The 25,067-nt window shown below is 45.9% G+C and overlaps 1 protein-coding gene across 1 annotated transcript in view; it reads right to left on the reverse strand.

Moving 5' to 3' along the window:
* Positions 1-259: 259 nt before the first annotated feature.
* TG (thyroglobulin) overlaps positions 260-25,067 on the reverse strand; it is a 173,478-nt gene continuing 148,670 nt past the window's right edge. Inside the window, exons 44-48 of the mRNA XM_053395737.1 lie at positions 22,504-22,685; positions 15,630-15,737; positions 3,828-3,968; positions 2,228-2,421; positions 260-623 (exon numbers count right to left, since the gene is read on the reverse strand). Coding sequence (XP_053251712.1) covers positions 523-623; positions 2,228-2,421; positions 3,828-3,968; positions 15,630-15,737; positions 22,504-22,685 — 726 coding nt within the window. The 3' untranslated portion in view covers positions 260-522. The remainder of the gene's footprint in view (positions 624-2,227; positions 2,422-3,827; positions 3,969-15,629; positions 15,738-22,503; positions 22,686-25,067) is intronic.

Genomic DNA, 25,067 nt, shown 5'->3' on the forward strand with positions numbered 1-25,067 from the left:
AGAGCAACAGGAGCTCACCCCATTGCGGGGATTCGAAGTACCGACCTTCTGCTCGGCAAGCCCAAGAGGCTCAGTGGTTTAGACCACAGCGCCACCCATGTCCTATAGTGCATTGCAGAGGGTTGGACTGTAGGATCCTCATGGTCCCTTCCAGCTCCATGTTTCTATGCTTCTATGATTAACCAGATCACCTGACACCTCAGGTCACATGTTGAGTTTGTGTGTATGACACTTTGAGAACGGTAAGAAGCCAACTCTCTTTAAAAGGTTTTTGAAGCTTTATTGAGTTCTACAATTTCAATTTGATGCACCAATACTCAGCACATGTGATTCATTGAATGCTGCAGTGCCTGTATGCTTTTGGGGCCTGCCCATCTTGTGTCGACGGCAACCATACTTGAAATTTCATTAATCTATTGCAGACACGCTTTTGTGATTTAGCGAGATGATTTCCAACGCCCCGCAGATCTGTAGTAATTTGATTTCATCCAGCCGATCCAAAATCAATAGAAGTGTTTGGTTTTATTTCTTGTAGGCCACCTTGTCTCCAAGTGGCTTCTTCTGGGTGGTTTTGGAAAGAAATCCACTGCTAGGCTTGCTTGTGCTGGGCGGCTCTCGTCTGCCTGCAACCACAACGCAAACAAGATGCATCACTCCATGAAAAACTCGTGCAAATCATTATTTCTCATTGAATCCAATGTGGTTCACTAATTATTGTGTCACATTAGTCTGCTGGGCAGCTGTCTGGGAACAATGCAGCGAGCTATTAATTATTGAACAGGCTGCCAGCAGATTCCGCGGTAGAACTTATAAATCATTTATTTAATGCTAATTCAATTATCCACAAGTTTTCTGGCAGCAAAGGTCAAGCAAAACATTCCAGCGCAACAATACCACATGGACAAAGCACATCGATTTAGGGTTTCAGAAATGTTGCATCAAAATAGACCAGAAAAATACAGTGCCTGGAAGAATATTTGGGGTTCCAAAGATTCTAGGTTCTTTTTCTGAACCGCTGTTAACTTTTTGAATTTAAAAAAAACAACAAATGAGAATTATTTATAAGTGGGATCTGCAACAAAATGTTGCAGTGGAGAATGTACCTGACTCCAGCTATTCCATTTCACTCCATTTCCCCTCTTCTATGGTTTTCTGAATAATTTGTACCCATTTTTTGGTGGCTCAGTCTTCCTTGGGCTATTTTGGCTCCTGCCCTTAGTATTTTCCTTTTTTTACTTTTGCAAAGTATTCTTCTACGGTGAGAAACCATAGAAAAGGACCCGTCTCCTGTTGCCACCACAGACCTCAGCAGGAAATGTCAAGAAGAGCAGGGTAGAACTTTGAACAATTTGCAGTTTATCTTCAAGGTCATTGTCATGCATGTGTTGTTGTTCTTTTTAACGCTTTAGACACTTTGGGCCTTTAAGCTTAGCAGGACAGGAGTGCCTGGTGTGCTCTGGTCCATGGGGTCATGAAGAGTCAGACACGACTAAACAACAACAAATCACAATTGATGGGGAGAAATAAATCAGACCATTCACATTCCACTGTGTGTATATGACTGAAGTTTTCTTAAGTATAATTTACACTTCAGCACAGTGGTTTGTCATATTCTGAAAGCTTGGACTTCCCCCCCTTCTCTTTCAAGGATCATGCGGATGAACTTGAATTGGGCTGCAAACTGAACTAGTTCACTTTGTAACAGGATGACCATGAACCAGAATTAGTGGGATGTGTTGGAAATGAACTTTCATATACAGAGGAACCTTGGTTGTCGAACGTAGTCTGTTCTGGAAGACCGTTCGACTTCCAAAACATTTGACAACTGAGGCTTAATGGGTGGTTAGCAATTTCAACGGAGAAAATTGAGAAATGTGCCTCAGAAGCCATTCGACTTCTGAGGTGCGCTCAAAAATGGAAGCAATTACTTCCAAGTTTTCGGCGTCTGAAAACCAAAACGTTTGGCTTCCGGGACGCTCAAAAACTGAGGTTCCACTGTATTAAAAGTCAGGGCTTTCCCCCCCAGCCAAAACTCTCTGGAACTCAGTTCCGGCACCTCTCAGGTGGGCGCACTTGCCATTATAAGAAAACAAGGGAGGAGTTCATGGTGAGTTCAGGCACCCTCTTTTGCTAGGAAAAACAGCACTGCTAAAACTAGAGTTGATGCAACCTTTCTGAATATCACTGCCCAAAGAGAGAAAACGTGTGTGTTCCACTGTGCACTTACAGTTCAAGGTACTTTTGAGGGTTTTGATGTAATCGGACCAGAATGAACATTCGGCCTTCTTCAGCCCTTTGTGGTTCTCAAAGGAAGCGGTAAATTCCTTATAGTTGTCTCCATCAGCATCTGCTCGAAACATAGGCCAAGAGGATGCAACCCCAGTCATTTTTCTGGAGAACTTATAAGGGCCATTTGGGTTTCTAAAGAAAGATAGAAAGAGGAACAGCTGTTATTCAACCAGCCGGCATCATGAAGAGTTTGTGCAACAGCCTTTAACACACGAGAGAATAGGCATGTATCTATACTCTCATGACCATTATTTACAAATAATAATAAAAATAATTTTTTTTATTTATACCCCACCCTCCCCGGCCAGAGCTGGGCTCAGGGCAGCTAACACCAGTAAAATTACAGTAAAAACATAATAGGGGGAAAAACCCCCAATTTAAAATACAGGTTAAAATGCAATTTAAAATGCAGCTTCATTTTAAAAGTAGGTAGCCCACACAAGAGGGGGTCTGCAACAAAATGCTGCAGTGTAGATTAGATGGACTTTGTTCTGACCCAGCAAAGGAATTATGTTGTTCTGCTAAAGTTGTGCCTTACATGAATTTTCTCCCTACAACAACACCTTCAGGTAAGTCATCATTATCGTTGTTTTCTCAGGTGGGGAGCAGTGGTTGAAAGTGGACGGCAGAAGATCAACCACGGCTGAGATGGTTCATTCCCACAAGAGCAAAACAAAAACAGAAACCCTCATCCGAACAACATTGTTCTTGGGAGAATCATCTCTTCTTTGGCTAGTTCTTGGCAATAGTTTCAAGGGTGCAGGGAAGTTGTGTTTTATTTTGAGGACTCTGTGTAATCTGTCTCATCTTTCAACAGTTCCTCTTCCCTAGTACTCACTGGAAACTGTCAGGGTTCACCAGCAGCTCAGGTTTAAGAAAAGCCATCCTTTTGCAAATGAGCTGAGCTGTCTTGCAAAGCTTCAAGAGGAACTGTGAGACGGCTTGCACAGCGGAGCGTTTCAATGTACCCAGCTTGCTGTTTACAGACAACAATACTACACAAGAAAACTTCCAGGAAAGCAAAACTGACAGAACAAAAGCTAGGATTGGGAAATCAGCTTTTGAACTGAGAAGCAGGTCTTGACTGACTGTAAAGTTTTTGCTCTTTTAATCACCATGATCTACTGATCTTGCTGTATATCAGTGGGTGTCTTAAAAATGCATCTTGCCAAATTGCTGATTGGAGGCTTCTGTGGTGACTTCCCTGCATTTAAAGAGCAGCTTATTGGATGTCACAGATACGCTGTCTGACGGTGACACAAAAAAACCCTGCACAAAAGCTATGCAATAGAATGAAAGATCAATATCCCCCCTCTCTTTTTCCCCAACCGCATAATGGAAATGACAACAGTGTCTCATCCTGGATGTAAAAAACAATGAAAAAGACATATAGCGCAGAGACTATATGTACTTTTCTTTCTTCGATACACAAGGACATCTTTAACAAAAGCTAATTAAAAGAAGAAATGAGGTTCAGAAGCTTTGTTAGGGATGGAAAAACTGACCGCGCAGTCACTTCCAAGTAACTCAATACACACCCAGATCTTATGAAGTTGGCTAGGAACTGCATGACCGTTAAGGAGAGGGTCTTCGCTTCCGGAGTATACTGGTTTTCATACTGGGGATGGAAAGGCAGCCCAAAGGCATACTGGACATCAGGCAATAACTCCAGGCTTGAGCTTGAAAGAAAAATAAGGAAAGAGACTGGATGAAAAACAACAGCAGTGGTCTTATCGGATGGAGAAAGTGAGAAAACAGTTCCATGGTTAGAAGCAGCAGATGCAGAAGACAAGGAGATGGCGGGAGACAGAACTCAAGTCATAGATTTGGCAAAGGATGTAGGAGAAAAGGAAGGAAGAAATAACAACAACAAACAACAACAACAACAACAACAACAACAACAACAACAACAACAACAACAACAACAACAACATTTTATTTATACCCTGCCCATCTGGATGGGTTTCCCCAGCCACTCTGGGCGGCTTCCAACAGGCTATTAAAATAACAGTAAGCCATCAAACATTAAAACATTAAAAGGTTGATGTTGCAGGTTTTTTATTTTGGTGTGGACACACATGTGGGTGTTCACACCCTCCCCTTCTTGTGCTCTCCAGCAACAGGTATTAACAGTGCTGGATTTATGTATAAGCTAAACAAGCTATAGGGCCCCACTCTCTTGCCCCCCCCCAAAAAAAAATTAAAGGAAAAAAACCTGGATGTACATTTCCAAAATATAAGATAAAAAACAAATAAAATAAAACCTACATACAGCAACAGCGTTTTGGGTTGGGGAGGCTCCTATGATGTAAGTCATGGGCCCCGCCTGCTAGCCTGCTCCCTAAAATATCACTGGTTTGCTCATTTCTATATATAGGGTGCCTACATTCTGCATGGACTGGTTGCATGGCAACATAGGCAAATGGCTTGAGATACCTATTAGGTCCATAAATTACCATACAGCATATATTCGACACAAAAAACCGCAACAGTTTGTTGTTGACAAAGGACAGCTTAGGGCAGTCAGTAGCTTAGGGCCTCATCAAACCTAAATCCAGCCCTGGGTATTAAGAAGCATCGCTGTCTCCAACTGTGGAGGCAGAGCAGAGCCATCCTGGCTAGAAGCCACAGACAGCCTTTTCCTCCATCAATTTGTCTCATCCTCTTTTAAAGTCATCCAAGTTTCTGGCCACCACTGCCTTCTGGGGGGTGGGGGGGAAGTTTCATAGTTCAACTATGTGCTGTGTGAAGGACTTGATATGTCCTGAAGTTTGCAGACTGCTGCTTTGGAGTGGGAACATAACTTCAGCATCTCATCATAGCTTTCTCTGGTTCACTCTGGACCAGTGAGGCAGCTGGCTGAAGCGGAGTGTGGTGCTGTGGCTGGACTCTCTTTTCCCTGAAGGGTGGCATGTGTGCATGCAGGGTCTCCTGGTTTCTCCACAGCGAAGCATCCTGGCGCCGGCCCCTCGGAGACCCTCACTTGAGGCAACCCTTTCAGGAGCCGCGGAGACCCCGATTCCCAACCAGGAGCCCCCTGCTCGTGGCCCCATCCACCTCCAGTGCCCAGCAAGCGAAGGACCAGTTTGGAGGCGAGGTCCCCTTGAGGAGTTGTTCCACCTGCCCCGATGGAAGTGAGGGGTGCCTGCCCAGCCGGGCTCTAGCCTGGTGTCTCCCCTACTAACCCCCCACCCAGAAGCATTTGCTTCTTGTTCTGCCTTCCTTTTGCTGCTGCAGAGCTGGACCATAAAGAAGTCTGATTGCAGAAGAATGGATGCTTTTGAATTATGGTGCTGGAGGAGACTCTTGAGAGTCCCTGGACTGCAAGAAGATCAAACCTATCCATTCTGAAGGAAATCAGCCCTGAGTGCTCACTGGAAGGACAGATCCTGAAGCTGAGGCTCCAAGACTTTGGCCACCTCATGAGAAGAGAAGACTCCCTGGAAAAGACCCTGATGTTGGGAAAGATGGAGGGCACAAGGAGAAGGGGACGACAGAGGACGAGATGGTGGGACAGTGTTCTCAAAGCTACCAGCATGAGCCTGACCAAACTGCAGGAGGCAGTGGAAGACAGGAGTGCCTGGCGTGCTCTGGTCCATGGGGTCACGAAGAGTCGGATACGACTGAACAACTAAACAACAACAACTGTAACTGGAGCTGTTGGGGAGGCTGCACTGGGTTGCCATATGTCCTGGTTTTCCCAGGAATTTTACTGATTAACAGAATTCCCTCCCCTCCCATGCAATTTCCGTGGGCTGAATCCCAAATGTGTCCAGGAAAACCAGATATATGGCAGCCCTAACATATACACACACACACACAGCAGTTTTGGGCCTTTCTGTCCTTAGCCCCACCCCAAAAGCACCAATAACAACGTAGCATCTGGAAAGCAAATTATTTACCAGCAGCTGAAGAGATCTGAAACCAGATTAAAGCATATTTTCCCAACTCTGAATGTTTAGACAGGGATTAAGCTGGATCGGAGCTCACTCATTCTGCTTGAACAATAATGGGCTTGCTTCACTCCATGCGTATTACAGTTATGTCGGCCACAAATAGTGCTTCTATAGGAGCAGGGATATAGAAGGGGGGGCCCCACTGACAATGAGACGGTTTTGTTTGTCCACAGTACAAGTTTGTTCAGAGACGTAACGGCGGCAATGATGTCAAAAGAACTGATTTGCCGGGTCACATCAAGAGCTCAGGGAAGAGATACAGTAAGAGGAACAAGAAGCTGAGGTTGAGTCCTTGCTGCTCATCTCTGGATTGAGTTTTCATGGGTACACTGACTGAACATGGAGGCTTTATTAGGTTTCATCAATAAAAAAAACCCAAGGATATCCTTTCCTGTATTGGATACATCTGTACTGGAATCATTTCCTAAGATGTTTTATTGCTTGTGTGTTTGCTGCCCAGGGCTCCTTTGGGAGGAAGCAAGGAAGCAATTTTAAATAATTGTAAGAGAAGAAAAAGTTTGTTTTTACTGTAAAAAACAAAAACCCAACAACCTCAAAGCGGTTGCAAAAAAAAAATAAACCAATAAAATCATCGGTAAGAAAAATTAAAGGCAATGATTTAAAATTTTCAAAAGGTTAAAATAACACTAGACTAAAAAACGTCTTAAAACTCATGCCAAATTTCTCAACATCTGAGTAGGTAAGAATGTGTTTAGCAGCTGCTGAAAAGAGTACAATGAAGTTGCCTGCCTGATTATCAATTGGCAGGGAGTTCCAAAGTGTAGGTGCTGCCACACTAAAAGACCCGGTTCTTAAAATGCAGAAAACACATTATGTGGCCAGTTTTTCTCCTTCCCTTAGTGAGCATGAATATTATGGCATTGCCTCAACCTGTGGATTTTCCCCTGGGTATCAGTGGCTGGCATTCCCAGTGAATAATCATAATAACCTCTTAACCAAAGCACTTTTCTCTCATTTCTGCAGAATCTTTCCAAACCTCATTGTCTCTTTAACACTGCATGATTTCACCTCTTAAGGTATTTGCCTTCTGCATTTTAGCTGCTCTTGTGAATAGTTTTGGTTTCAGCTGTTCAGAAAGAAGTCAAATGAACCAGAGAAAGCGATGATGAGATGCTGAAGTTATGTTCCCACTCCAAAGCAGCAGTCTGGAAACTTTGTTTTGCAACCATGTAAAGTCATCTTGCTTTCCTTTCTTCTTCTTCTTCTTCTTCTTCTTTTTTTTTTTTTTAGCAAAAGGAAACCATAATTCTGTTATGATTGGGGGTGGGCAGTTAGGAATATATTTGAGATTAAATTAGAGCAGGGGTAGCCAACTTGCCATCATTCACAAATAGCTGTCATGAATGGCTTGTGCCTTGTGCTTACTTTAGAATCTGAGCCAATATGGAACTAATGAATTGCAAACATGCCCAGAGACAGGCAAGCTCTCTGAAGCTCACCTTAGAATCACTCGAATTCTTTAAAAGAAAATGGGGAGAACATGGGCAACATTTCATAGAATCATAAAACTGTAGAGTTGAAAGAGTCATCTTGTTATGTACTGAGTTGAATAGGATCCAAAATGCAGCAGTCTGATTGGTCCTAGAACAATAGGCTCCAGAATGCAGAGTCTGATTGGTCCACAGGAGCCACCCAATTCAGCTCCAGGTGGAAGTGAATCCGCGACCTGATTGGCTTACAGGAGAATCCCGGAATTAGCCAATCACGTGGGGCCCATTGTGTAAATAATGTATATAAAGCAGACATTCTGGGGGAACTTCCATTCCTCCTCACCACTATGAGCTGAATAAATAGAATGAAATCCACTCTCAACTCTGAGTATATTTCACATCTAGTCCAACCCCTGCAATGCAGGAATCACAAATAAGGAATCCCTGAGAGATGATCATCAAACCCGTGCTTAAAAACCTAAATGAAGAAGAGTTCATCACCTTCTTACTGTCAAAAGATTCTTCCTAATGCTTAGCTGGAGTAGCAGAAAACAAGCTTGCTCCACCTTCCACGAGACAGCCCTTGAGATATTTGTGTTGAATGGATTATTCAAATATTAAGGTTCATTGTTGTTTCACAGGATGTGTATCTCTTTAAAGGCCAGAGTAAATATCATGACCTAGGTTTACAGCTGTGAAGCAGTATAGCAGGTGCTGTTAAGTTGTGTTAATTTAAGCTGTGTCAGCAATTGGGTATAGTATCTAAAGAGCAGCGTGTACCTCTCTCAGTACCCTGGTGAATGGATATAGATTTAATGTAAAAGGCGTTTTTGTTTTTGTAATTAAAGCCAAGCAAAATATACTTTTGCATTTCTTCATTGTTTCCTGAATGTGTGGTCTCCCCGGCACGCTTTCTGCAGCGCAATTAATCCGCTAAATATGCAACAATTTGAAGATGGCTATAGTATCTCCCCTCAGTCTCCTCTTTTCCAGGCGAAACACACCCAGCTCCTTCAACTGTTCCTCATAAGGCTTGGCTCATCTTGGTTGTCCTACACTTCACTTGTTCCAGCTTACTGATCTCCTCCTTCAGTTGTGGTGCCCAGAACTGGACACAGCAATGTTCAGCAATAGTTTTTCCTCTAAGTGCATCAACTTTGCCTTCAACAATTTCAGTAACTACGTGTCCATATTGAATAACGGCAAATCTTTCCCCGTTTTGATTCCCCGTCAGTGGTCTTCTTTCCCAAGGGAAGCAGGCTTGGTGCCATTGCTGTCTCTTTTTAGACATCAGGCAAAAACATTCTCGCGGGTTTTAATTGGGAGGGTAGCTGGATATGCCAGTGGTCTTGTTTTGTGCTCATCAGTTCCTCTCCAAGAAGAAACGGATGCCCACAGGCAGCATGGATCTTTGCAAAGACATTCGGAAGAGCCTTTGATCTCAGCCGCACATCTTTAAATGAGAAAGATTATGGTGTCTAGCCATCTGTGTTGTTATCAATGAGCAGTAAACAGAACAGCATACAAGGGGGGCACCAAAACCATTTATATATGTGGATGGAATTCAGTTGTTCTCTTCATTTGTCCTGCCTCTCTCTCTCCCCCCCCCCACCTTTGGCCAAGTTTTCTGATAATACATATTAAGTAAATTACAAGGAGAAAGCAATAAATCCCCTCTGCTTCCTGAGCTGCGTTGCTGTGGATTTGGCAGCGCGGTGACCAAAGAACATCGAGGGCTAACAAGATGCTCAAGGCAAACACTGGATCAGTGGCTTATTCGGATATGTTTGGACACCAGACAACTTTTGATCCTGCTTTCGATAGGGAGGCAGATGGTGACTCCCTCCTTGCCAACGCTACACAGATCTGATCCCTCACGCAATTACAATGAACGATAACAGGAACTGAGAAGGAAGAGCAGATAATCTCTCACGCACTGCGGACTTTGGAGGGAATCTTTACAGAGACTTTTCTTGGATGCCATAGCACATGGGTAGGCAAACTAAGGCCCGGGGGCCGGATCCGGCCCAATCGCCTTCTAAATCCGGCCAGCGGACCGTCCAGGAATCAGCGTGTTTTTACATGAGTAGAATTTGTCCTTTTATTTAAAATGCATCTCTGGGTTATTTGTGGGGCCTGCCTGGTGTTTTTACATGAGTAGAATATGTGCTTATATTTAAAATGCATCTCTGGGTTATTTGTGGGGCATAGGAATTCATTCATTATTTTTTTCAAAATATAATCCGGCCCACCACAAGGTCTGAGAGACAGTGGCCCCTGCTGAAAAAGTTTTCTGACCCCATAGCAAGTCCTGGTGAGCTATTTTTCTAGAAAAAGAGGTGCCGAGAGTCCCCATGGACACCTCCCTTGTTTTCCTAGAATGACATCAAATGGGAGGCGCCTTTCGCCTGGTCGCGCACAGCCCCCCAGATCCCAGTGCAGCTCCCAGTAGATTGGGCTGGCTTCACCCTCCCCAGGCAGGATACCTGGAGGTCTCCGCCTACCTCAGCCAATCGCCCAATTCCGCCTGGGGAGGCGTTGCCAGGGGATTGGCCAGGTAGGGGGAGGGACCGCCCTGCCCACACAACAGAAGGTGAATCTTACCTGCAAAGCATCAGTTGGCTCCAGAGCTTCTCCCACCCTCCCCTCCCTCAGTTCAGTCTTCTTTTGCAGGTTAACCTCTTATCCACAGGTAAATGGGTGCTGCTACATCAAGGTCGCTGTTGAAGGGCTGGAATTTTCCTGCATTGGCAGGTTTTGCCTTTGCCATAGCAAAACATCACAACTTTGGCAGTTTCAGGCCTTTAGTCTATCTTCATAAATGGGGGGGCATGAAGCGGTGACCCACCCCCCCTTGTAGTTGTGATCCCAGGGTTCCCCGTTAAAGGGGTCTTGAGGGAGGCATTGGCCGTATGCTGATGTTGTCATTGCTCTCCCCTGCGACAGCGGCAAAACGGGGGGTGGGCTCTTTGCTTGAACATATGTTCTCCAGAGCCAGCCCAATCCCCACACATTCTGGGGTCCCAGATCCCCGGCTGGGGACTAGGAAGGCTAAACGCCCAATGCCTGAGCCAAGGTCTCCCTATACCTGAAACTTAATAAAGTAAAGGTAAAGGGACCCCTGACCATTAGGTCCAGTCGCGGACAACTCTGGGGTTGAGGTGCTCATCTCGCTTTCCTGGCCGAGGGAGCCAGCGTACAGCTTCTAGCTCATGTGGCCAGCATGACTAAGCCGCTTCTGGCGAACCAGAGCAGCGCATGGAAACACTGTTTACCTTCCTGCTGGAGCGGTACCTATTTATCTACTTGCACTTTGGCATGCTTTTGAACTGCTAGGCAGGAGCTGGGACTGAGCAACGGGAGCTCACCCCATTGTGGGGATTCAACCCGCTGACCTTCTGATCGGCAACCCCTAGGCTCTGTGGTTTAACCCACAGCGCCACCCGCATCCCGAAACTTCATAAAGTTGTGGCCAATTTTAATCCCATAGCACGTTTAATCCCATAGCACATTGTCTTGAGTCATTATTCCAATCGGGGATCGCCTGGGTTTGGGGGGACTCTGCCTGTCCACACAATGGAGGTGCCGGAGTCCCGGCTGGAAAAAAAGCCCTGATGGTGAGAGGGACCATAAATTCTGATGCAGTGTCAGGCAGCTTCCAATAACTGCAAAGCATAAAAACAGGAAGAGATGGCCAGGCCTGGAAGACCGTAGGCTAATCCGCAGCTATGCTAAGAATGTGGATATGGTCTGGAGGAGCTGCAGAAAACATTGCTGATATTTGGAAGACTTTGGAAGGGGCCAGAAAGATGGTGTGAAGAAGAGGAATCGCTTCTGGCTTCTTCTTCACTACTGTAGGGTTAGAGAACCAGAGCCGAGCCAAGTCTGCTTACCTAGCTTTGACCTCATTTTCCTGAGTGCCAAGCCACCTCCTGATTTCAGGGCTCTTTTGACACCGAATAAACATATATTTAGGCAAACCTAGACAGCATCTTAAAAAGCAGAGACATCACCTTGCCAACAAAGGTCCGTATAGTTAAAGCTATGGTTTTCCCAGTAGTGATGTATGGAAGTGAGAGCTGGACCATAAAGAGGGCTGATCGCCAAAGAATTGATGCTTTTGAATTCTGGTGCTGGAGGAGACTCTTGAGAGTCCCATGGACTGCAAGAAGATCAAATCTATCCATTCTGAAGGAAATCAGCCCTGAGTGCTCACTGGAAGGACAGATTGTGAAGTTGAGGCTCCAATACTTTGGCCACCTCATGAGAAGAGACGACTCCCTGGAAAAGACCCTGATGTTGGGAAAGATGGAGGGCACAAGGAGAAGCGGACGACAGAGGACGAGATGGTGGGACAGTGTTCTCGAAGTTACCAGCATGAGTTTGACCAAACTGCGGGAGGCAGTGGAAGACAGGAGTGCTTGGCATGCTCTGGTCCGTGGGGTCACGGAGAGTCGGACACGACCAAATGAATAAACAACAGCAAAACATATATTTAAACTGCTTCTAATGTCTCCCTTGTTACGCCCACCATGAGCTGAGCCTGTGCTTTTGCTTTCTTCTTTCTCTAGCCCTTTTCTCGCAGGAAGAGAGAAAGTGAGTGCAAGGCAGGGGGCTGTGCTTTTAGCTTCAGCCCCGTCCTCACACTGGCAGCACCAGCTATGGCAGGAGTTCAGCTGCAACCTCTGCTGAAAGGACCTTCCTCTTTTCTTTGCAGCCCAGCATGCGATTTCGAACCACATTTCAGGTTCTAAAACACACAGCGAGCTTCCCAGCCACAACAGCTAATAATAATAATAATAATAATAATAATAATAATAATAATAATAATAATAATTTGTACCCTGCCCATCTGCCTGGGTTTCTCCAGCCACTCTGGGCGGTTTCCAACAAAGATTAAAAAATACATCAAAATGTCGCACATTAAAAACTTCCCTGAACTTCTAAATGTCAGGTTCCCTGTCTTCTTCTTCTTCTTTTTTATTAAGGATTTTCTTGTTTTACAGAAGTGCTCCCTTTATCACATACACAGCCCAACAGGTTCCCTGTCTTCTAAATGTCAGGTAGTTGTTTATCTCTTTGACATCTGATGGGAGGGCGTTCCACAGGGCAGGCACCACTACCGAGAAGGCCCTCTGCCTGGTTCCCTGTAACTTGGCTTCTCACAAAGAGGGAACCGCCAGAAGGCCCTCGGCGCTGGACCTCAGTGTCCGGGCAGAATGATGGGGGTGGAGACACTCCTTCAGGTATACTGGGCCGAGGCCGTTTAGGGCTTTAAAGGTCAACATGAACACTTTGAATTGTGCTCGGAATTGTGCTGGATCAGACCAGAGCGATCAAGTCTCTTCTCCAAATGCCTGCCCAAGAAAGGTCTGTCTTCAAACAGGCTACTAAAATTATAAAGAGATGGGGACCTCATTGGGGAGACAAAGACCTGCCCTGGAAGAGGTACTTTTCTGGGCTGCCACACGATGTAGCCCTCATCTACTGCATGGAGTGGTCAACATGGAAGAAGATGTTCCTGGAGATATTTGGGCCCCAAGCCATTTAGGCTTTAAATAATCAAGTAAGCACCTTCAATCCTACCTGGGAAACAACTGGAAACCCATGCAGCTGTTTTTAAGTGATGGGTAATATGTTCACAGGGACGCAGGTGGTGCTGTGGGTTAAACCACAGAGCCTAGGACTGGGTGATCAGAAGGTCGGCGGTTTGAATCCCCGCAAGGGGGTGAGCTCCCGTTGCTTGGTCCCTGCTCTTGCCAACCTAGCAGTTCGAAAGCAGGTGAAAGTGCAAGTAGATAAATAGGTACCACTCTGGCGGGAAGGTAAACAGCGTTTCCGTGCACTGCTCTGGTTCGCCAGAAGCGGCTTAGTCATGCTGGTCACATGACCCGGAAGCTGTACGCTGGCTCCCTCGGCCAATAAAGCGAGATGAGTGCCACAACCCCAGAGTCGGCCACGACTGGACCTAATGGTCAGGGACCCGTTTACCTTTACCTTTAATATGTTCACAGTCTGCTGCCCCACCAGCATTCTTGCTGGAGAACCTGGAAAAAGCAGGTGATGGGGAAGACCTCTGCCTGCTCTGAGGTCTTGGCAAAGTCACTGACAGTCACACCAGGCAACTCTAAACTAAAGTGGCTGATTCAGTAGAAGGCGGCTTCCTATAATTGTGCAAAAGCAGCAGAGGAGGAATGGGCAGGGTGTGTTTGTGCTAAAAAAAAAATGTTTTAAACACAGGAAGCAATAGAAAGAGAAAGTAGAGAGGCCTCCTTTTTGTCCAGTTATTTTAGCTGAGTGACTCCACATTCAAACCACAATGCAAAGGAACGGAAGCTGAACACACCTGGTTCCTTCTTGCACCCTCAGCCTGGGGGCACATTGCCAACCAGATGCAAATATATAACACAGCCCAAAACACCAAAAGACTCAGAGAAAAGGAATAGAAAAGGACTGGAACGCAGAACCGATGGTTGTTGTTGTTTGTAATCAGTTAATTACCAGCTTGCAGGACTGGCAGATATGGCCCAAATCAAACTCTCGTCCTTCTTATCTAGACCATTGCGAAAGTGACAGGGCAGGGATGGGGAACCTTAGGGCTGTTGGATGGCAAATGTGGTCCTCCAGACCTCTCAAGTCACATCCTTTTCCCAGTCATTTTCCTTATCGGTTTTGATTGTTTTGAGCATTTTTGCCAGGTTGGAATATGGATTTCATTTTGCTTGTCTGGATGAGCGACAGAGAGGAGACCCTAGCTTACTGCAGAGGTTGGGTGGTCATCTATCATGGATGCTTTAGTTGAGATTACTGCATATTGCATACCCTCCAACATTTCTCTGATGAAAATAGGGATGTCCAATTCCATAATGATAATCTTACTATTTATACCCCACAAAGCTTACTGGGTTTCCCCAGCCACTCTGAGCGGCTTCCACCATATATTAAAAAATAATAAAACATTAAACTTTTTTTTTAAAAAAATCCTTCCCTATACAGGATTGCCTTCAGACAGCTTGAGGGTCAGATAACTCCATACCCTCCAACATTTCTCCAATGAAAATAGGGACGTCCTAAGGAAAAGCGGGACATTCAGGGATGAAATAAGAAACCGAGACAGCTTCTCTAAATCAGGGACATCTCTGAAAAATAGGGACACTTGGAGGGTCTGGCATTGCAAGGGGTTGGACTAGATGACCCTTGGGGTAGCAGTAGTAGTAATAAAAATAAATAATAATAATTTATTTATACCCTGCCCATCTGGCTGGGGTTCCCCGGCCATTCTGGGCAGCCCGCAACAGAATATTAAAAACACAATAAAGCATCAAACATTAAAAACTTCCCTAAACAGGGCTGCCTTCAGATGTCTTCTAAAAGTCAGGTAGTTGTTTATTTCCTTGACATCTGATGGGAGGGCATTCCACAGGGCAGGTGCCACTACCAAGAAGGCCCTCTGCCTGGTTCCCTGTAACCTCACTTATCGCAGCGAGGGAACCACCAGAAGGCCCTTGGCACTGGACCTCAGTGTCTAGGCAGAATGATGGGAGTGGAGACGCTCCTTCAGGTATACAGGACCGAGGCCATTTAGGGCTTTAAAGGTCAGCACCAACACTTTGAATTGTGCTTGGAAACATACTGAGAGCCAATGTAGGTCTTTCAGGACCAGTGTTATATGGTCTCGGTGGCCACTCCAACCTTCCAACTCTATGATTCTATAATTCTATGAAAGGCGTGTTTTGAGAGAGAGAACAGTTTTGAATGTGATTTTTTTAAAAGAAAAATGAAGATTAAATGAGAAATGGAAAGGGATGGATTTATGGGAGTATTTATGTGTCATCATCGTCATCAACAACAGCAGCAATGATCATGGACTGAAAATAAGAATGAACTGTGCATCCCTAGATCCATGAAAACAGAACTCTGTCCATGCTCTTACCTGCTCAGGGAGGAGGTGTCTGGAACGTGGTACATGAAGACTTGCCCTCTGCCATTGCCAGCCCAGTGACGAGCCATGTCTATTGTGGGGCAAATGATGAACTGGTCCCTGAGAAACGGCAAAAGAAAACGATGCTATGGTCAAGAAACAATGGCCAAATGACAACAAGGTGCAACAAAGGTGCCTCAAATAGGGAAAGGAAGGAGATATGTACAGAGAGACCTCATAACAGTGGACCAAGTGAACAATACAAGGACTAAGCAGTGCTGCTGAAACTTGAAAACTTCTTTTTATCCCATTATTCAAAAACAACAAATAATTAACTTGCACAAATCTTATACAATCAAATAACCGCTCTTTTGTTTTGCTGAACCAAATCTTTTTATATAAAAAAAGAAGGGAAGGGGAAACAATTAGGAAAAAGCTATTTTCAGTATCTTTCTATTTGCTTTGGGACAGAGAGCCCAGCATGGGAGAAGCTTTAGACCAGTTGTTTATTATTATTATTTTTCTTCAAATTTCCCCAGAGACACTCCCCTCCCCCCCAAAAAAAAATACATGATGGAAACCTGCATTCCCATTCATACACCACAGGTGAACATCTGTAAAACACATTCTTAACGAAGTTAACGATCCACAAGTTAGTATAAACCTTTGGAACTGGTCTTTGTTTTTTTCCTAGAGTATTTGCAAATGAAAACAAAGCTCCACTATTCTCCCGCAAAGGTGTCTCTGTGCTTTGTTCCACCTGCCGGTCTTAAATTGTGAGCCACTTTTCCCCCCATAAGGGCAATACGCCATGCTCTCTTGCGCCAAGAATCCAGCTGCATGCAGGAAAGCTCACCTGGGACTGCACAGCGAGAAGATTCATAATGGAGGGCCAGACTCCCTGGGCTTTAATTTTACCCACCACTATTGATCTTCCCTTACAATCTTCCAGTTACAGTTGAATGATTGTTTTTGTTTTAGGGTCTACTCATTGTACACATGGAAACTGGCAGGACCCAAAGGACTCATATTCTCTGCTCTTTTTAAAATGGAAAATCCTAGAGTATATCATCTATCTGTCTATCATCTATATCTATCTATCTATCATCTATCTATCTATCTATCATCATCTATCTATCTATCAATCATCTATCTATCTATCTATCATCTATCTATCTATCAATCATCTATCTATCTATCATCTATCTATCTATCATCTATCTATCTATCAATCATCTATCTATCTATCATCTATCTATCTATCTATCTATGTATCTATCATCTATCTATCTATCTATCTATCTATCTATCTATCTATCTATCTATCATCTATCATCTATCTATCATCCATCCATCCATCCATCCATCATCTATCTATCCATCCTTCACCAATCTATATCTCTATCTATCTAGCTATCTATCTACCCATCCATCCATCCATCCATCCATCCGACCTTGCCATTCATCCAGCTCTTCAGAACAAGACCTATTGGTGCTTCCCTTGCTGAATGATGTTCACAGAAGTCATCTGTCTCTGAAAACCCCACTTCTGGCAGGGAGTTACATATTTGTCCTCCCTACACATGACATCATGCATGATGGGGCAGGTGGGAGAGACTTAGCCAAATGGGGAGACCTATTTAGCCCTGTGGGTTCCCCAGCCCTCCTCTACAGCAACCTTCCTCCCCTTTGGGTCCTAGGTGGACTATGACTCCCATCATCCCTGACCAAGGTGGATGGGGCTGGTGCGAGCGACATTTGGGGACCAAAGGTTGGGGAAGGCTGCTTCATGGTATGCTTCTTCCTTTGCCTTCCTTGGTAAAGCTGGGAGGGAGAGCTCTGCTGTACAAACACAAGATATGTGTTCTTTCCTACACATTCCTGAGAAATAATCTGAGGCTTCCAAAATGCTCACTTAACAAAGACTGAAAAACCACAGGGTTGACTAACCACCTCATGATGTTTAGCAACGACAGGAAGCCATTCCAGTTTTTAACAAGTGATGCTCTTGTTCCTGGGAGCCAGATGTTTTGAGCTACAACCCCCACTGGCCATGCTGTCAGGGACTGATGGCAGTTTTAGTCTAAAACATCTGGAGGGCAACAGATTGCAAAAGGGTGGTGAAGACCATGAGGAGCTAGGCAGATGAATGGCCTTCCATGGCAGAAAGCACAGCTTCCTGCCATTTGGGGGAAGGCCATAACTCATCTCTGGCATCCATAGGTGGGACTAAGAAAGAATTCTATCTGAAATTCTGGTAAGTTCAGACCTTACTGAACTAAATGAACCAATGGCCTAACTCAGTTTAAGGCTGCTTCCTATATTGCACCGTGACATCTGATAGTAAGAAGTCTCTTGCATCACCATTCAAAGCATTGATGGATTTACTGGGCCTAGGCCAGGGGTCAGGAAACTTTTTCAGCAGGGGTCAGTCCACTGCCCCTCAGACCTTGTGGGGGGGCTGAACTATATTTTGAAAAATATATATGAATGAATTCCTATGCCCCACAAATAACCCAGAGATGCATTTTAAATAAAAGCACACATTCTACTCATGTAAAAACACACTGATTCCCGGACCATCTGTGGGCCAGATTTAGAAGGCGATTGGGCCAGATCTGGCCCCCCAGCCTTAGTTTGCCTACCCATGGCCTAGGCCAAGCCAGGAGCCAATGGCTCATGTAGTTGTTGAAACAATTGTCCCTTGCCTGGTGAGACTCAGCCATAATTGCTACCTCTAAAGTCCCATGGTCTGGTCTGAAGGCACAGGAGGCCATCACCTTGCTGCTAATAAGTAGGTATAGGTCTGGTCAGCACCTGGATAGGAGATCACCTTGGAACCACATTGTCAGGGAACTGCCATCAGTGCCGGAGGGAGAGAGAGAGCTCCAGAGGGATCCCAGAGAGCGTCCCGGGATTGGGAGAGGCAGCCCATCTTCTGGGGAAGGGAATCAGCTCAGCTCCAGTGGAGAAGGGGGGCAGATGGGGGAATCTGAGAGGGAGTCACATGACTCCTTGCTGGGAACCAGCAGGGGGAGGAAGGGTTCTCCGCTGCCTACGCCCTCCTTGCGCAGAAGGCTTCCGCGCAGGGAGAGTAGGAGGAGACTGGGTGTGAAAGAACTTCTATGTTGGAAGAAGTTTAAGAAATGCCCACTGACGGATTCTGCCAGCGATTGAGACAGCCACGGGTGAGTGGCTGTCCGGACAGGAAAGGTTCACTTAGGCAACCCAGCAAGGTGTTGGCACCGGCTTACGCACGAGCAACCCCTAGAACCATTACACACATGAACACTGCCTTCTACTCCAGGATGCAAGAAAGGTAGGATACAAATGTAAGAAAATACAGGAATAATTTTAAGGAGCAGGGAAGTAATGTCCCAGACATCCACAAAGCGTGTTCTCACTAATAGAGAGCACATGCTGCGGTGGGGTCTAGCAGGCCACCCCACTGTTGCTGGGCTGATCTGTTTGGATGGCCACAGGCTACGATTGGGTGCGTGTGTTTCTGGGGAGATTTTGATGTTGCCAATTTGTGGGTTGGGCTAAAAGGTTTTAAATACTGGGCACGCTCTTTTGAGCGTCCTCTTTTGCTGTGTGCATTGGATCACCCGCCCACCCTCCCTGAAATGGGGATTTTGCGCTTGACCTTGCTATGCCTGTCATGGGGTCGCCTGCTTTTGAGGCAGGGGCCTGGTAGGAATTTTGTCCATTTGGCTGATTGGCTGGAGCCATTTGGTTTTTGCCTACCGCGTAGCAAATTGTCACAACATGTAAGGTTTGCGGTTAGGCATTGGTTAAAAAATTGGTTGATGGAGGGGTAAGTGCCTACCCCTCCACATGCTGGTGCTGCAAGGGAATTCCATTAAAGGAATCTGGGGGCTTGCCATGCTTTCGTCCAAGTCCCTGGCATCAGGCTTGGGCCATGCAAGGCCTATGGGAGCATGCGGGGAGAGGTGAGGGTCTGGTGCCCAGCTTCATTCTCCCCAATATTGTTTTCCCTGACTGGCTTTTGCTGGAATCTGGAAGTCAGTTCTGTCCCTGGGTGTGGGGACAGATAGTCAGAACCAATTCCTAAGCAACCACTCACAGTTATGTATTTAAATAAAGTTGTGGCCAAAAACCTTAAACAAAAATTACGTGTGATGTGTGAGTTATTGGGGTGGCTTGGGGACCTCAACACGCAACATTCCTCCCAGATTTCATCCGTCCTTAGCATGTCATTGTTGTTCACGTGCAGATGTTTTCTGCGGCAAACCAAACACATCCAACAACTCTCAACCCATGTTTAAAACGTTAGGAGGTTTATGATGTTGCTGATCTGCTTGTTGGAGAAGGGAGCCGCTAGCATGAAAAGCAGAACGACAAGTGTTCAGCTGCAAAAGAGTGTTGGACTTTGTAACATGTGTGGAAAAAGGTTCTCTGCATCTCAGCGGCTTTTCTGATTTGTGGAAAAGTTGCGCTGTAAAGGAAGTCTAGGAGCTGACATGCTGGAGAGTGAGGGCGAGTTGGTTTCTTATTATTAAGGACCTATATGGGGAACTGGCCAAATTTAAACCTGCGGAAACCACACAGGAGCGGCTCAAGAAAATGAAAGAAACCACTCATAAACCACAAGACACGACATGCAGGGGCTACAGCTTAACCGCTCAGACCTCCTTCTTGCTGTTTATAACCTCATCTCATGTTTGCTAGAAGGATTGCAACCCACAATTCAAAACTGGACTATCTATCTAAGGACTTTTTTCTTTGTTAAAACCTCTTTCGTCTTCCATCCACACGCATAGGAACAAGTCAGGAACCCCATCTCTAGTTTGACCCCTCAATAAGGTAAAGGGACCCCTGACTGTTAGGTCCAGACGTGAACGACTCTGGGGTTACGGCGCTCATCTCACTTTACTGGCCAAGGGAGCTGGAGTACAGCTTCCGGGTCACGTGACCAGCATGACTAAGATGTTTCTGGTGAACCAGAGCAGCGCATGGAAACGCTGTTTACCTTCCCTCCAGAGCAGTACCTATTTATCTACTTGCACTATGACGTGCTTTCGAACTGCTAGGTTGGAAGGAACTGGGACCGAGCAACGGGAGCTCACCCCGTCGCGGGGATTTGTACTGCCGACTTTCTGATCGGCAAGCTCTAGCGTCCCTGACCCCTCTATAGTGAGTAGCAAAACAAACATGGCATTCCGACATCATCACACTGTGTGTTTTGCTGCCCGCCACTCAATTGTGGCAGTCAACAATGGGCAACAGGTGGGGCAGGGGAAACACACAAGCTACCAACCTTAAAATGAGCATGAGCCCTAATTTCCCACTCACTTGGTGGCACTCCCAACATCATTTACAATAATCCTAAACAAAAACAGTGAGCGAGCAAGAAAGACAGAGAAATGGGGAGCCTGTTGCCTTCGAGATGTTTTGGACTACAACTCCCATCAACCACAGCCAGCACAGCTAGTGGTCATGGATAATGGGATTTGTAGTCCAATGTCATTCCTGACTGGGGTTGATACGACACATGGAACGTCACAAGTTCCTCACCACTGGTTTACAGTCTGTACTGGCCCTATAGTAAACAAGCAGGCAGTTGATAGAAAACACTTTTCTTCTATAAATGACCACTGTGAGTGGAGTGTAAGGATGGTGAACATCCAGATGTTGTTGGATTCCAAGTCCCATCAGGCCCAGCCAGCATGGTCAATGGTCATAGATGAAGGGAGTTGTAGTCTAACAATATCTGGAGGGCTGCAGGTTCCCCATCCCTAGCTGAAAATGGGTTTTCTGTGAACGTTTGTTTTCTCCTGAAGTAGTGGCTTGTAACTGCAGGGAAACCGAAAGGACTAGACTGGGAAGTCAGATCACCACCATCACGTGGAAAGGAACAGAAGTGAACAGAACGAGGCAGTATTGCTGCAGTGGCTGACTAGAAAGGTGCAAAATGTACACAGAAAAGCGGGGTTGCTACGCTCTGGATGCACATGCCTTGCAGACTTGCCATGCCTGTTTAGCCCCCTTCAAGGCCAAGACCATAGTAGCTGGTGGTGCTGGTTTGCTGTGGTACCCCATTGTGCACAGCACTGACGAGCTTGTGCCTGTGCCGTCACAACCTCCTCTTTGCCTTCATCCATCAGAGCAGTTTATCAGCCTTTTAAACTCAATTCAGACAAATCAAGAACACCGGTGGTCTCTTGACTACTTAAACTTCTAAGCGTCGAATTGCTCTACAGCAGTGGTTCTCAACCTGTGGGTCCCCAGTAGCTGTTGGACTACAACTCCCATCATCCCTGAGCTTTGGCCTTGCTAGCTAGGGGTGATGGGAGCTGTAGTTCAACAACATCTGGGGACCCACAGGTTGAGAAAGGCTGCTCTACAGTGAGGGAAAAACCACACTGAAATTCCCTTTTGATATACATTTGCATGTGCTGCAAATGGGTATTAAGCTAGTGAAATCCTAATAGCGAACTTATTCTTCAAGTGTGGTTCATTATGTAGTCAAAGCTGCCTCCCCACCACACAAAGGAGCTTCCAGCAGGTCCAAGGGGAACCTTAGCAGAAAAACAAAACAACTTTAGATTGGGGGGGAAAGGGGAGCTTGGAACCTAAAGGGCTTTGAAGACTGAGCATGCTCAGTGGTCGTAGAACTCTGGCTGGCAATTGAGAACATGGACAGAAACCAGAGAAGGGGATGGAATGGAGTGTATTGGAAAAGGGTCTGTCTGTCTGGCTGGCACTCTGAACAGGAATGCTCCACACTGCCATGTTTTTGTAGGTCTCCACTGTAAAGAGTCATCGCTTGTTGTGAGAAAACATTTTGTTGGTGAGGCTTTTCCTTCTCCACTGCCTTTAAAAACAGAAAACGGCATCCGAGCACCGCAGAAGAGTTTCTCACCGTGTGGCGTTTTCCAAAGCTCTCGAAAATGAGGCGTACTCGGTGGAGGAGTGTGTCAGGGAATAAAACCAGGTGGCTGCATCCAGAACGGCAGGATCGGCGTCTTCTCCGCCCAGGGAATTTTGGAGAGCCTGATAAAAGGCTAGCTTGCTGTTGACGCGACCTTGGCTTACTTCGAATCGCTAGGGGAGAAGGAAAATGGGATTCAGAAGAACTCAGGAGCACAGCTTATACATTCAAAAAAACCGAAACAGGCCGGCTGCTACCTTCCTTCCTTCCTTCCTTCCTTCCTTCCTTCCTTCCTTCCTTCCTTCCTTCCTTCCTTCCCTGAAGTCTAATCGTGCAAGGAAGGTGGACAGAAACACCTTAGTTTGCACATGTATGAATCTCTCTGCTGATATTCAGTGTCTGCGTGACTTTTCAGAGAATAAGCTGCTTGGTTTTGCTATTTCAGTCGAGAGAAAATCGCCCTCTTAAAATAAGCAGGTGGTATTCAGTGCTGGGACGCAGGTGGCTCTGTGGGTTAAACCACAGAGCCTAGGACTTGCCGATCAGAAGGTTGGCGGTTCAAATCCCTGTGACGGGGTGAGCTCCCGTTGCTCGGTCCCTGCTCCTGCCAACCTAGCAGTTCGAAAGCACGTCCAAGTGCAAGTAGATAAATAGGTACCGTTCTGGTGGGAAGGTAAATGGCGTTTCCATGCGCTGCTCTGGTTCACCAGAAGTGGCTTAGTCATGCTGGCCACATGACCCGGAAGCTGTACGCCGGCTCCTTTGACTAATAAAGCGAGATGAGCGCCGCAACCCCAGAGTCAGCAACGACTGGACCTAATGGTCAGGGGTCCCTTTACCTATTCAGTGCTAGCCTTGCTCTGAACAGATCCGTTGAAATTAATTGACATGGCTAACTCGGGTTCATTAATATCAGTGGGTCTACTCTGAGTAGGGCATTGTGAAACACAACCAAATGGCTCAGATTCAACTAACCTGGCATGCTAGGGGAAGCCAGGGCAAGAGCAATGGGGCTTTCCACCCCCGGGGGGCCCTGTACCCCCCCCCAAATATGTTCTGAAGGGTCAGGAGAACTTCCCAAACAGCACACAGGGGGAGGAGATGAGAGTTCGTTCCATCCACCAAGCAGAAATGCTTGTGGAGCCAGAACGGTCGAAAGACGATGGCATTGAATTCCCCACAATGTCTATAAATTGTCACCTATACTGAGATATGTGCTCAGTTCAGGCTTAAGAAGAAACCACAATTTCCTGCTTATGTGGACAGGTCTCACTGCTGACACAGGCAAATAAAAAGGTCATTTTTAACAGCTAGTGGAAAGCACACTGCTGTAAGCTCCTGCCATAACTCAAAGGAAAGATCATTCCAAGGGCCGAGCACCACCACCGAGAAGGCCCTCTTCCAAAATGCCTTAAGCTCCACCTCTGCAGATGGCACTGCCACTAACAGGGCCTCATCCAAAGATCATAGTGAACAGGCCGCTCTGTACAGGAAGGCCGGAGGCAGTCTTCCAAGGCATCTGGTTCCAAGTTGTTTGGAACAAAACCTTAAATAGGACAAATAATTAAATGACCTCTCTCCTCCATGGGGAAGGGTCAAAGAGGTTTGCACAGCGTGCAAGGAACACACACACAGCCCAGTTGACCTGGAAACCTGCCTTCCTCTGTTTGTGGGATTTGGCATTCACAGAAGCCTTCACGGAAGATGAAAGCTTGGATTCTCAGAATAATGAATTCTCAGTACAGTGGTACCTCGGGTTAAGAACTTAATTCGTTCTGGAGGTCCGTTCTTAACCTGAAACTGTTCTTAACCTGAGGTACCACTTTAGCTAATGGGGCCTCCCACTGCCGCCATGCCACCGCTGCACGATTTCTGTTTTCATCCTGAAGCAAAGTTCTTAACCCGAGGTACTATTTCTGGGTTAGCAGAGTCTGTAACCTGAAGCATCTGTAACCAGAGGTACCACTGTATCTGTTTCTGTCCTTGCACAGCACTTTTGTAGAATACATATATAGCTATTATTATTATTATTATTATTATTATTATTATTATTATTATTATTATTCACCTTTTTCTCCAAGGAGAAATACAAGGAGAGCATACATGGCACTTTTCCCGCTCCCCATTTTATCATTGCAACAACCCTGTGAGGTAAGTTAAGCTGAAAGAAAATGACTGGCCCAAGGTCACCCAGGGAACTTCATGGGCAGGTGGAGACTTGAAGCCTGGCCTCCTGGGTCCTACAGCCTGACACTCTAACCACTACACCACACTGTCTCTCAGGCCTGCCATAGTTGCCCGGAGTACCATCAGGTAGCTGGAGCTTTCAGTGATCCTAATACAGCAGAATAAATTCTCTAGGAGCCACCTAAGGGGCTATCATATTCGGCTGGGGTTCAATCACATACTAGCAAACTCATGTTGGGAAATTCAAGCTGGATTGGAGTTCTTAGAGCACAACAAACCTGCTTGTCAGAGAATCAGCCTTTTTTTTTTTTTGCAATAAGGAAAGTGATGGGGGAAAGTGTGAGATAACACCTGCTTCAACACAGCAT

The sequence above is a fragment of the Podarcis raffonei genome, chromosome 7 (genome assembly GCF_027172205.1).
Source record: "Podarcis raffonei isolate rPodRaf1 chromosome 7, rPodRaf1.pri, whole genome shotgun sequence".
Lineage (NCBI taxonomy): Eukaryota > Metazoa > Chordata > Lepidosauria > Squamata > Lacertidae > Podarcis > Podarcis raffonei.